The sequence below is a fragment of the Cavia porcellus genome, unplaced genomic scaffold (genome assembly GCF_034190915.1).
Source record: "Cavia porcellus strain 051 isolate PalLab524CR breed Dunkin Hartley unplaced genomic scaffold, mCavPor4.1 scaffold_3, whole genome shotgun sequence".
Classification (NCBI taxonomy): Eukaryota; Metazoa; Chordata; class Mammalia; order Rodentia; family Caviidae; genus Cavia; species Cavia porcellus.
The window spans coordinates 12,115,052-12,127,501 of NW_026947486.1; the positions used below are offsets into that span (position 1 = coordinate 12,115,052).

Below are 12,450 nucleotides of genomic sequence, written 5' to 3' on the forward strand. Positions count from 1 at the left end.
TAATTTTGATTTGGTTGTGTATTAAACCCACACACTAATTTGGAAAGAACTGATGCCATGAAAACATTTAGTTTTTCCATCCAAAGACATTTCTGTTTATTTGAGTCTTTTATATTCTCAGTGCATTTTGTGTTTTTTTCATATAGAACCCATGGATTTTGCCACTTTTAAAGAACTTGTTGCAGTTGGGAACACCATTCTTTTACCATAACATTTACCAATTTTATTGTTATAGATAAGGACATGATTGATTTCTGAGTGTTTTGTAACTGCTTTTTATGGACTCAAATGGCATTCTTGTGCTTGCTGGAATTTCAAGGCACATAACAATATTATTAGCAACTATGGGCAATTTGGCCTCATTCTTTTTCTAGTGTTTATACTTCATTCTGCTTTCAGACGCTGTTTTAAAAGCAACAGTAAACAATCATAGGGTAGGAGGAGGTGTCATGTAAGTAATAGAGGCCCCGATTCATTTAAATAACATTGTTGTATAGACGTATACTAGCTTTATAGATACAAGTAGTTAGCATTTGTCTATGTGGAAGAATTCAGTTGAATTTAGTTGAATCTACTTTTCCTTTTTTGTTTTACCTATATTTCCTAATTGTTTTGTGAAGATCATGTGTATTTAAGAAATTTTAAATTAATGACTATTTCAAAGCACTTATTTGTCACTGTTAGGTGAAGTATATTGGCTGTAGCTTCAAGTAGCTCTTCTTTTTATCTGCTCAGGATACTTGTCTTATTTCAAGAGTTTTTTTTTTTTTTTTTTTTTTTTTTTTTTTTTGTCTTTTTGAGACAGGGTCTCACTATGCAGTTCAGGCTGGCCTTGAGCTCACTTTGTAGCCCAGGCTGATCTCAAACTCACAATAATCCTCCTGCCTCAGCCTCCCAAGTGCTAGGATTATAGGTGTGAGCCATCATGCCTGGCTATTTTAAGGGTTTTTGAGGGTTTGTTTCTTTTAGAATTGAACTGGGACTTGAAGTTTGTCAATCTGTGAAAGTGACCATAGTTTTTGTTTCCTGTAACCAAGATATATAGTATATAACCTAAAACGCACATATCCTAGGTGTTCACTTGGGTGTGTTCTGATCATTGTCTAAACCCCTCTAACCACCAGCCCAAGTGTGACAGGAGACCATTCCCTCCACCCAGGAAGGTCCTGGGGGCATTCTGTGGAAAGCTGTTGATTTGTGGCCAACCTGCATTGTAGGGTGTCCACTTTCCCATCTCCATACTGGGGTGACACCCTGTAGGCCTGGAGCTATCTGCGAGGTCCCGGTAGATTGTCTCCTGCGTATTCCCCTCCAGTCACCCATTAGAGCATCCTGGTGGGAGAGGCTACCATGTGCTCTGCGGGGCATGTGGCCAGGGCAGAGAGACATAAAGTTGCCTTTCAAGAAGCAAAGAGGGCATCAGTAGTAGCTTGGGCTTTTAGTAATCTTGTCTAAGAACAAGTCTATGGAAAAAAGTGGCTTCTGGGTCCCACTTTTTGAGAAGAGGGAGGAACAAGAGTTGCGATTGCATCCCCTACATGGCCAGAACCATGGGATTTTGTCCTCAGGCCCCATGTCTAAGGCACTCACTCACTGTAAAAGTCAGATGCCACTTTCTGTGGCATTGTCTCCTGGAGCACCCATCTCCTTTGACTGGCTTGCTAGCTTGAACTAAATTATTCTTTTGGGGAGCTTGCTACCCTCAGTGACCTTGAACTCAAGGACTCAAGGTTACTGTTGGCCATTCTGTACTAGTGTCATTCTGTGTCTTGCAGATCACCAGCCTTTGCTGAAGAGTTCATGAGATATACCCAGTGTTATTTATTCAGCTTACCATATTATTATCAAAAGAGTAAAAACATGGAAATATAAGTTCATATTGATTTGTACTGGCCTCATATTGTCATGCATGTAGCTTAAAGGGAATATGCTTATATTTATTTCTACTAGCTTAATATTGGCATATTTCTGTGTCTTAAATACCATGATGCTCAGTAAAAGCTTGATGAAAGCATTATACTTTTTCTCTTTTGTGCATTGAGGGTGAGGAGTCTGCAGAAAGACCATTTGTGATTCCCTGAATCATAAGGTCAGGGATTCAGTTTGCTGCATCTGAGTAGGATCTCGGTTTTTCTCTATATTTTTCATACTGTGAAGTTTAAATAGAGCAAATAATCACTCCTACTTCATGTATCCTTAGTATGGGTCTTCTTATAGTGAACCAGGCAAGTACACTGAGACTGGGCCTTTTTGGAGCTGTGTGCAATACATGAAGCTGCCATGGTTCTTTGCCTGAGCAGAGCTTGGGTAAAGGCAAGAGCGAGTATTGCAAATCCAGCCAGGGACCCAATCAGAGTGTAGAACAGCAAAGGTGTCATCAGACAGAGTGACAACCTTGGAACAGGCTTCCTCTTACGGCTTTCAATACAAATGTCACATGAGGGCCACGTTTTCTGTGCTGTGGCACTTACATCACTAAAATCAACTTAAACTTCTATTTCTAGCAGATGTCACAACTTGGCTTTTATTCTTTTGTTTTTTAATAGAAATCTGAATCTATTTTAAATCTGCACTCAAATGCAAGCAACCAGGCTTGTGCGGCTCTCTGTGGCAGCTGTGGCTGAGGACAGAGACTTATGGGATGGGTACCAGGAGCTGCGGACATGCTCCTGTCCCTTTACCATTGGTTCTTTGGCAGGAGGTCTATGAGCCCTGCCTGGAGAGGAATGCTACAGGGGTTTTCAGAATCTGGGCCATCCCTCTCCGTCTAAACCTTGGGTTGTTTTTCCCCAAGCTGTGTGTCCTGCAATCTGAGGAGACGACTGACTTTTCATGTTTTATACATTTTATTCATACATTTCTCCAACTTTGAAATGACAAGAGCCCAAATTCTATGGTTCCCCATTACACAGCATCCTATAGGTATGTATATTCTACAAAGAATACTATGGAGTTTCTCTTCTTCCCTGTCACACGAGATAACTGATTAGGGTTTCCACTTGCACTGTGCTGGTAGCACACCAGCGCTGTGGTTGAGGGACAGGACAGGAGGGCGTGTGCTAAGGCATGTAAATAGATACACACAGAGAGAAAGAAAAGCAGGACATTTACAAAGAATCCAAACCTTTCAAATCCCTTCAGCTCTTCTTGCAAGCTAAGGCTTTGCTGTACCCTGCAAATACTTACAATTGGATATGATGAAATATACAACAACCATTAACATCTCTCTCTTTTTATCACTGAGACAATACTTCAAAACCTTTTATAAAAAGGCAATAATACATACAGAGAAAAGAACACGTTGGCAAAACTTTATGCAGAACCACCCCAGAACTGAGTTTGAATGGCAACGTGCCCACATTGCAATGAAACACGGTGTTCTGGTCTCAGCACGTGAAGGCTGTGAAGCCTTTGCACCCAGGAGCTGCCCCCCTCTGCATGGTGGACATTCCGGGGACAGCTAAGACTGGCAATCAATGCCCCCAGTCCTTGGTCTCTTCCAAATGAAAAAAAAATAGGTGGGGCTGCTTGTGGTGGAGGAACACCTGTTTCTACTCCCAAGCACAACTTCTTTGATAGATCATACTTCCCCTGGGCCCAGGGAGAGTCACCCCAGGCCTCCATCAGTAAGAACATTGGCTTGTCCCCATGGTCACGTTCCAGGGAGAATGGAACTAAGTGGTAACCAAGTTCCAAGTTTCCGTACATACGTAGCGATGGAGTCGTGCTTGGGGCCAGAAACCGGGACTCCTGTGCGGTTGCAAACTGCTCTTTCCGTTTTCTGTTGCTCAGTCCATTTGCACAGGTTCAGGGGAGTTGATGGAGGATCAGGTGAGAGGTGGTGGAAACACAGCACTTTCTCTCCCCAGGAAGAGCTAAGTAAGACTGGGGAGTGCCTGCTTAAAAGATGATCGTGCCCTCTTCCCACTGCTATTTCTGGGGTCCCTGTGTGCCCACCTATTGCAGCCAAGGGCGCCAGGGAAAAGATCAGATGGGAAAATAGTAGGAAACAGATTCTTCTTGCCTTTCCTTGCTTCCCGGTTGGATGGGACAGCTAGGCTAAAGTTCACTCCCTAGGCTGGGCCGTCTGAGACTTGTATCTCCGGGTTTAGGGGAATGGACGTGAGTGCTGGGGCACAGCCAGTCATGTAATAAGCCTCAGTCTGGTCCTGCAACTGGAGATACTGAACAGAGGAAACCTTGTCTTCCAAAGGGTCAGGAAAGAGAAAGCTGTATCAAATGAAATGTGTGGAGATCACAGCGTGTAGCCCTTCCTTAAGCCGCAGGGAGAAGAAGCAAGATCTCTAAGAGAAGAATTAGAAGCGCAGAACAAGAGGGATGCGCTCAGGGGCCTCTCTCCTCTGGCAGCCACAGGGAGCCTCAGGATTGTAAGCCCTTGTAAGGAGGATGGCCCGAGGAGGCTGTGCTCAGTTCCGAAAAAGTGAGAAACACAAAATACACACCAGTTTGATGATAGAGATGAGGGTTGTAAGGGGCTTGTTTTTGTAATGCTGAGTGCTATGCACTTTCTCCTTTTTCCAAAGAGACATTTTTATTAAAAGTTTACTAATCCATCCATTCTCTTGGTAGCTTTAGTGGCAAGCAAAGCTTAACTTTGCCTCAAGTTAAGAAACTGATCTGAAATGTGCTTCCGCCTGCTTTGTCTTTCAGGGGCAGTTTGCACTTTGGGTCTCTCCTTTGTCCATTTTCCTGAAGGATGGCTTGATTGACTAAACTTTTGTAAGGAATGAACTCAAAGCCTTAAAAAAGACATAACTATAAGCAATTTAAAAACAAAGGGTCACAGAGATTAAAGGCTTGCAAAGATAACAGTAGCTTCAAAGGAAGGCTTGGCCTAATTGGCCAGGCTCTGGCAGCAGGAAATGGACACTGGGACAGGGACACTTACTACATTTCTCCATGCGATGAGGAACTCTGCACATCTTTAGCTATTCTGCCACCAATAGGATGCGCCAGGAGGATGGCTGCTAAATGCAAATAGCAAGAAGCAGGTCAACCATTTCTTTTCCTCTTTGAGTAGATATTTAAACCATCTCACCTTACAGGAGATACATTTAATTGCATCTAAAAAAGCTACAATGTTATCTTGACAATGGGAAATTTCTAGATGAATTAAAATGAGTGAGATTTTCCTTTTCAGTGTTAAATATGCTACCTGTGCAAAGTAATTACTGTCTTATGATTAGAAAATCAGGACATTTCATCTTTTCAACGAACTCAACACATCAAAATATACCTTGTCCTGCTGTAGGGAGTGGGCTGAGGGTGAAATCACCTTCAGAATATAATTTTGGGAAGTGCTTCAATTGACCACTGATAAGATTTAGTAGTCTAATCATTTGCTCTGGTCTTTAAAAAGAAAAAAATGTTTCTGCTGATGGAATGGAGGCAGCAAAGAAGCTTTTAGTAATTTTCTCTGATTGCTTAGTGGACAATTGTAATACAGCAGCAATGCACTGAAATTACTCTGAATTCAGATCTGCAAGTATTCTCTGCTGGGTCACAGAGACACTGCTTTAGAAGGATGTATATTAGTGGGTTAGAACAGGTGACCTGTTTGAGAAGTCACTGTGTTCTAGGTGCAGGAATTTTGTCATTCACACACTGGCAAGAACAAGTCCTGCCTGTGTGCTTCTTTGAGTCTACAGAAAGCAAGTGGGGGTGTGAGGGTTTCTGACATAGGGAGGGCGTCTCTGCTTCCCGCATGTCAGTTGTGTTCTTTTTTGTGCTTCACTGGAAAAGAGGTAGTGTGGGCGCTGTGACAGTGAGAAGAGCCAGGATTGTGGTCAGTACCGCTGCAGGAAGGACTGGCTGGCCTTGGTATCAGTTAGGTTGAAGTCAGTCCTGACACAGCCCTAAACAACTCTTTGAACATGTTTCTCCATCGAGGGTGAGGCCACAGCTAGGCTTGCCTCTGGTGTGCTTGGTTACCCTACTGTGGGGCTGAACACAAATAGCTCACTCACCGTCTCGTCAGTAAACTGAAGACTGCCACTGACAGGAACGATATCAGAAAATAAAACATCGGCAATATTTAGTTGTGGCACATCAGGGCTAAGGTGTTGACAGTGTCAGAGGAGTATATAAAATTGCCTTCTCTGCTTGGTCCCTTAAGAGGAGCTGTTAGCTCCAAACGTACCCTGTGCATCCTGCCAAGGCACAAAGTGACAGAGGCCTCTAACCTACAAGAAGCAAAAACAATGGTGTGTTTCAAGGATCGCAGGTTACTGGCAGCACTTTGCACCCTCACATGTCAAGAAAAAACATTCTACTGACCTCTTGGCAAAGAGGCTGGGGACCCCCAGCCCGACTCTCCTGCACTGGAAGAATGGGACCTCATGGCAGGGTGATGAGATGGTGAATGTCTCTTAAGCAATAAAGACAGATGATCCCCTGTGCCAATGGCTACAGCAAGAGGAAGGAGAGACCACAGGTGACCCTGCGAGTCAGCATGGTCACAGCTGTGCCCAGACAGGCTACTTTGTCATCCTGCCTGCTGACGCTCATTCCTAGGCCTTTGAAGGGTCAATGAGCATCTAACAAATTATAAAATCCAAAAGATTAGTGGCTTAGAAACCTGAACAAATCTATAATGAAATGAAGGACCCAAAGGCATTTGATTATTGAGCACATAAAAGGAAGTATATTTAAAAAAATTGGTCAGACTGTCCTGTTAGTTCATCATTTTAAAGGAATTTACAGGGCTGTTATAGATTATTCTTTTGGAATAATTCAGTTTAAAGCAAATGCCTAAACTGGTTTTCTTCATTGCACAGTATTTTCTCTTAAAATGGGTGCTTTAAAACAATTACATACAGATTAAAAATCCTCATTTCTTTGCTTAATTAAAACATTAATACTCTTAGACAACACAGATCTGAAATGGTGAAACCAGCAATTCCCCCTCCCACCTTACAACAAATTAAATTGAGACAAAATTACAAACACATTTCACTACATGATTATTATTAATAAAAATCAGTTTCTTTTTCTTTTTTTTTATAAAGTTGCCCGAAATGCAAGGGATGTGCATAGGTTTACAACTTAGTCATAATAGCATTTTATTCTTATTCCCCTGGTGTGCCCCGTGAACGGAATGTACTTTGCTGTAGATTACAGATTGTTTTGTCCAACACAGACACACCGACAGCATAAACGCTCGCGACTGTCCACATGCATTAAGAGTCAAGACCCAACTTCAAATGTCTAAAAGGTTTACAGGGTGCTTCAAAGAGACAGTATCACATTATCTGGATGTTACATAAAGGACTTAAAAAAATGCTATTCTAAAAAAAAGAGAGAGAAAAAAGGCCTTTAAAAATTTATGACTGTTTTGTAATCACTAGTTATCACTAATTATTTCAAATAAATAGAGGAAAGAAAGATATTCCAATCCATAAAATCAGACTCTAAAAAGAATGTAGTGTTCCACCCCCAGTCAAGGTAACATAATCATTGTTTATTATTATTAAAATAGATTATAGAAAGCAGCATCTATTTTGTGCAGTTTTTAGGGGCCTTGGAAATAAAAAGCTATGATTTCCAAAAATATAACATTCCAAAGGATTGAATAATACATACATTTAAAGATACATTTTATTAAAGTTTAGGAGAACTGATTAAAAAAGATACTGTCTCTTTAAATTAGTGTGTAATTGTTTTTCTCCTCCTATCTATTCGGACATGACAATAATTATAAATGTAGGTCACACTACAACTAGGTAGTCTCTAGGGACCATGACCTGCTGACACAAGGCCGGTAACAAAGAGGCGTTTCCATGGATGAGGTGGCTCCCAGTTCTGCTCAGGGATCTGGGGAGACGCTTAATAGACCCAGGAAACCGGGACCCACTGCGGGGCTGTGCACACAAGCTCCACGGCTTCCTCCAGATGTCTGATTGTCTCGTCGATTTCATTGTTGATAATTGTGAGATCGAAGTAGTGTGCATATGTTCTCTGTAAGATATCAGACTCCTTCTGCAGGCGCTGGAGAGATTCGTCCTACATGGGGAGGCCGTAGATGGGCAGGGTGGGGGAGGGAAAGCACACAGGAGACGGGAGTCAGAGGCACTCTTCCTTCTCTCCCCACCTTTTGTCCCAGTATCAGAAACCGTCAGGGCCAAACCTTGCTTGATGTGCCACACCTGGGCACAAGGCCAAGATGGCTCCATGACAGAGAAGATGATGGTCCCAGTGATGGCAGGGTTATACAACTCCTGCTGGCAACTGTGACATGCAACAGGGGCTCCAAGACACACCAGACAAAGCAGACACTTCAGCAAACACATCGTCCCTAGAGGACCTAGCTGTGCCTGGCCCGAGTCAGTGGAGTCAGGCCATACGAGGTGTTCTTCCTCGTTCCTCTGGTCCAGGCCTGCAGGGGTCACCCATTTACTTCCTGGGAGGCTGTGATGTTGAGGACCGAACTCTTAGATGACCATTCTTTGGTCATCAAAGTTCATTCAGGGCCCAGCTGCATTTGTACCTATTCAATTAGCCTCTGCCTTTGCACAACAAATTAATTTGTACTTTCGCCTTTTCTACTTAAAGGTTCAGCATGTTCTAGGAATTCATGGCAGTAGAGGCTACAGTCAAAGCTTTTTGGATATCAAATAATGGCTGGATCAGGTCTTTTTCCAAATATAATAGCAACAGGTATCTGATGAGTCCCTCCAGACTGGTCTGCATTAGACAGGGCTAGATAAATATCACTGTCCCCAAGTACTCATATCTCTTATGAAAACAACTCTGAAGGAAGGGAAGCTACTGAACTCCAGGGAGGCCTGCTATGGCAAACGATGTTCCTTACACTCCAGCTTGCTACAGATTATGAGAACTCTCACCCAGATGAACCAACAGTGAGATGGAATTAGGCGTCCTAAGTTTGTTGTGTAAATATTATTTTTCACTAGCAAGTCTTAATGCTCAAAGGTATGATGCCTTTAATCCCAGCACTTGGGAGGCTGAGGCAGGAGTTCGAGGGCAGTGTGGATTACAGGGTGAGACTCTGTCTCAAAAACACAAAAACAGAAAACCAATCCCCATTAAACAAAACAAAAACAGTTCTTTCAAGAGTGGGATCTCTTGGGCCAGGGATTTAGCTCAGCAGCACAAGTGCCTGCCTGGCAAGTGTAAGGTTGTGAGTTTGATCCCTGGTTCAAACAAAACAAAACAAACTCACAAAAAAAGATCTCTTAAGGGCTGCTGGAAAGAAGTCTGCCTCTGCCTCTTTATGGGTTAAATTTGTTATGCTAAACTTCCAAAGACTAAGTCCTAATTTTAAACTAGGGAACTTTGTGATTCAAATTAACCTGAACCCCTTGCACCTTCCAAATGCCAGGTAGGTGAACTACTGGCCTGAATCTTAAATATCAGTTAAATGCAATTTAATATCTGTATATTTGATTAGCATCCCTCTCTCAAACTTGTCTTGTGTGGCCTATCATTACTGTGCATCAGCTCTAAGCAGGGAACCTGGAACACAGCAAGAGCTTAATAAATGTTGTGGAAAGAACAAAAAGTTGGCTTTTAGAATTATTAACAAGCACTTAGATTTTAAAATTTTTAAATCTATAATTTAGGGACCAAGTGATTCTCCTAGGCATGACAGAGACAGATCTCTACAGAAAATACAATTCAGGGACCTAGGAGCACTAGCTATCCTTTGCTGACTTAGGGCCCCTCCTCCTCTTCTCTGAGGTCCCTGTTATTTGCAAGAAACTCTTCTTCGCAATGAGGCCCCTGAGAGGGTCAGGCCAACCTTGGCTTGGTTGGGCTGCTCTGGAGAGGGCAGCAGAATTGAGATAGAGACTAGACACCAGCTTGATTCTCTCCCAGCCCTGCAGAGGGGAGGGGATAAGCAGACATGGGAGAAGTAAGCAGCCCTGACACAACATACACTGAAACTCACAGTAACCCATGACAGTGCTGATAAGGCCTCCGTCACTAACCACCTCCTAAGGTCTTACCAATACATATTCATTCTTTCTGTTTTCTTTACTTTTTCTCTTTCATGTTGGATCTCTCTCATATTGGGTCTTTCTCACTCACATTCTCTCTCTTCTCCCCCATCTTTCCCCTCTCATGATGGGGATAGAACCCAGGGCCTTGCACATGCTAGGTAAGTGCTCTTGTGATGAGCCATATCTCCAGCCCTTTAAAAATTTTTTTTCTTTGTTTTTGTTTTTTGTCTTTTTATCGGTACCAGGGATCGAACTCACAACTGCCTGCTTCCAAGGCAGGCGCTTATGCCGCTGAGCTAAATCCCCAGCCCCTAAAAATTTCTGTCAATGATAACAAGATTCTTAGCCTTGGGCCTCTTGATTTTTTTTTTTTTTTGTCTTTTTCCTTTTTATCGGTACCAGGGATTGAACTCACGACTGCCTGCTTGCAAGGCAGGCGCTTATGCCGCTGAGCTAAATCCCCAGCCCCCCTTTAAAAATTTTTATTGAGACACGTTCTTGCTTAGTTGCCTAGGCTGACCTTGAACTTGTAATCCTTCTGTCTCAGCCTCACACCACCATGCCCAACCAACACACATTCTGCTCACATTTAAAAAGCATAGCATTTTCACTGTGGCTCTACTTTATAATGAGTGCAATGCAAGAATCTCATTTTAGGAAGCACGCACTTACCCAAGTACGGGTGTGCTTGCTACCAGTATGAGAAGGAACAGTTCCTACGATGTCACTCTCTGGGCTGGGAAAGCCTGTTTGATTATACAGTCCTGGGCTGCAAAACCTACTGGCAGAGTTTATGATCTGCTCAGAAAGCTGGGCTGATGAAAGTATTCAAGAAAATTTATGGCTGAAAGCATCAAATTTTTGATGCAGTGCTCTTTGCAGGAAAACGAAGCTCCCTTGTCTGGATCTTTTAAGCCAAAGCTGTTTGTCAGTTTTTTCCTTGACAATGTCTTGTCTGCATGCTCGATTTACACATGAGCAGGGTTTAACTCAGTGAAAACAAAATGCCTTTATTCTAACAGCAAAAGCAAGGGTTTATGGGAACAAGGTGTCTACATTCTACATCTATAAAAAGAAACAAGGCTGTGTTTCATCTCCTCCTAGCTGGTACTTACAGGCAATTTTCTGCACCATTTTGGCAGCTATGGAAAATTAGTAAAAGGGCAGGGAAACAGGCAAAATGAAAACAAAAACAAAGCAAAGATGATAATTCAAGAAAAATACATGGTAATCAATGGATAAAAGCTAACTATAATGCGGCATTTCAAACATGCTTGTATATTAAATAAGATGGGAAAGTGGAATTTCACAAAGGAATATGACTTTTACAAATCAAATGACAAAAAATGATGACAGAAAATATGAGTAATATATAGGTAAATCTAAATATGACCTTCCGTAAAGGGACACAAAGTAAAAATTCCTAACTCTTTATTTACCTGTACTATAAGCTTGGTTTGGTTTAGGCCAGTAGTTTTTCAGGATAACTTCCTTAACCATGGAAGGGACAGCAAGTAGGCACTGTTACACTTAGTACACATGTGACACTACTCTTTATCTGCCCAGCATCTGCAAACTTTCTGAATGGGCATCAGAAGAGATGGCTCAGCCAACACTCTTAGGCACCATCTCTATGGAAGCTGACTTGAGTTGGCTTGGAAGGGGGCAGAGTTCAGTTTTTATATGCTTTTAGTACTGTGGATGGAACCCAGGGTCTTATGTATGACAGGCAAGTGCTCTACCACTAAGCCACACTGCTAGCCACACAGAGCTCATTTTTAAGTTTGGTGATCTCCAGGGCCTAAACAGAAGGGGGAACGTGGGAAGCCTGGTTAAGGTCATGGATTCCCTATGGCTCTCTTTAAGCCAAGCAATTCTTGATGCAGAACTAGTCCCAGGGCTGTTATGGTCTTTGAACAGTCTGATCAGGAGAGGGAGTGGGCTGGCAGCTCTAGAAGGTGAGAGACTCACAAAAGCTCTGTACTGGGGATGGGTGGTTCAAGTTATTTATCCTTGGACTTTAGAAGCTCAAGCTCTGGAAATATGACTGCTCAGTATCAAAGACAAAGAAAAGGTTTGCTTAGCTGACTTGATGAGATGGGGCTTTGGTGTTGCGTATGCAACACACATGCATCCCTATTTTGGGTGTGCTGAGTTGGGGGAAAGATGAATTTATCCTTACCTCATTTAAACCTGGAGTGATGGTTGGTGCAGCAATAAAAACAACAAAAGGCGCAAACTCTGCAGTTCTCAGGACCTTCAGTGCCTGTGTAAAAAAGAGACAGAGAGAAAAGAAAGAGACTTAAGAAATAACTAACATGACTTTCAAATGTGTCTACAGAAATTTAGACAATTGAAAAATTCAAGCCAAGGTTCAAATTTTTGGCAAGGTATTATGAAATGTACCAATTCTATAAAGAACATATATCACTTCTTTTCTTCTAAAGGATAGACAACAGTTTTCAGA

The 12,450-nt window shown here is 42.3% G+C and overlaps 1 protein-coding gene across 14 annotated transcripts in view; it reads right to left on the reverse strand.

Moving 5' to 3' along the window:
• Window positions 1-2,827: 2,827 nt before the first annotated feature.
• Window positions 2,828-12,450, reverse strand: part of Cask (calcium/calmodulin dependent serine protein kinase) — a 379,314-nt gene continuing 369,691 nt past the window's right edge. For all 14 annotated transcript variants that reach the window (XM_013151957.3, XM_003469430.5, XM_013151955.3 and 11 more), the window contains 2 exons: window positions 12,166-12,249; window positions 2,828-8,022 (listed from right to left, as the gene is read on the reverse strand). In XM_013151957.3, coding sequence (XP_013007411.1) covers window positions 7,846-8,022; window positions 12,166-12,249 — 261 coding nt within the window. In that variant the 3' untranslated portion in view covers window positions 2,828-7,845. The remainder of the gene's footprint in view (window positions 8,023-12,165; window positions 12,250-12,450) is intronic.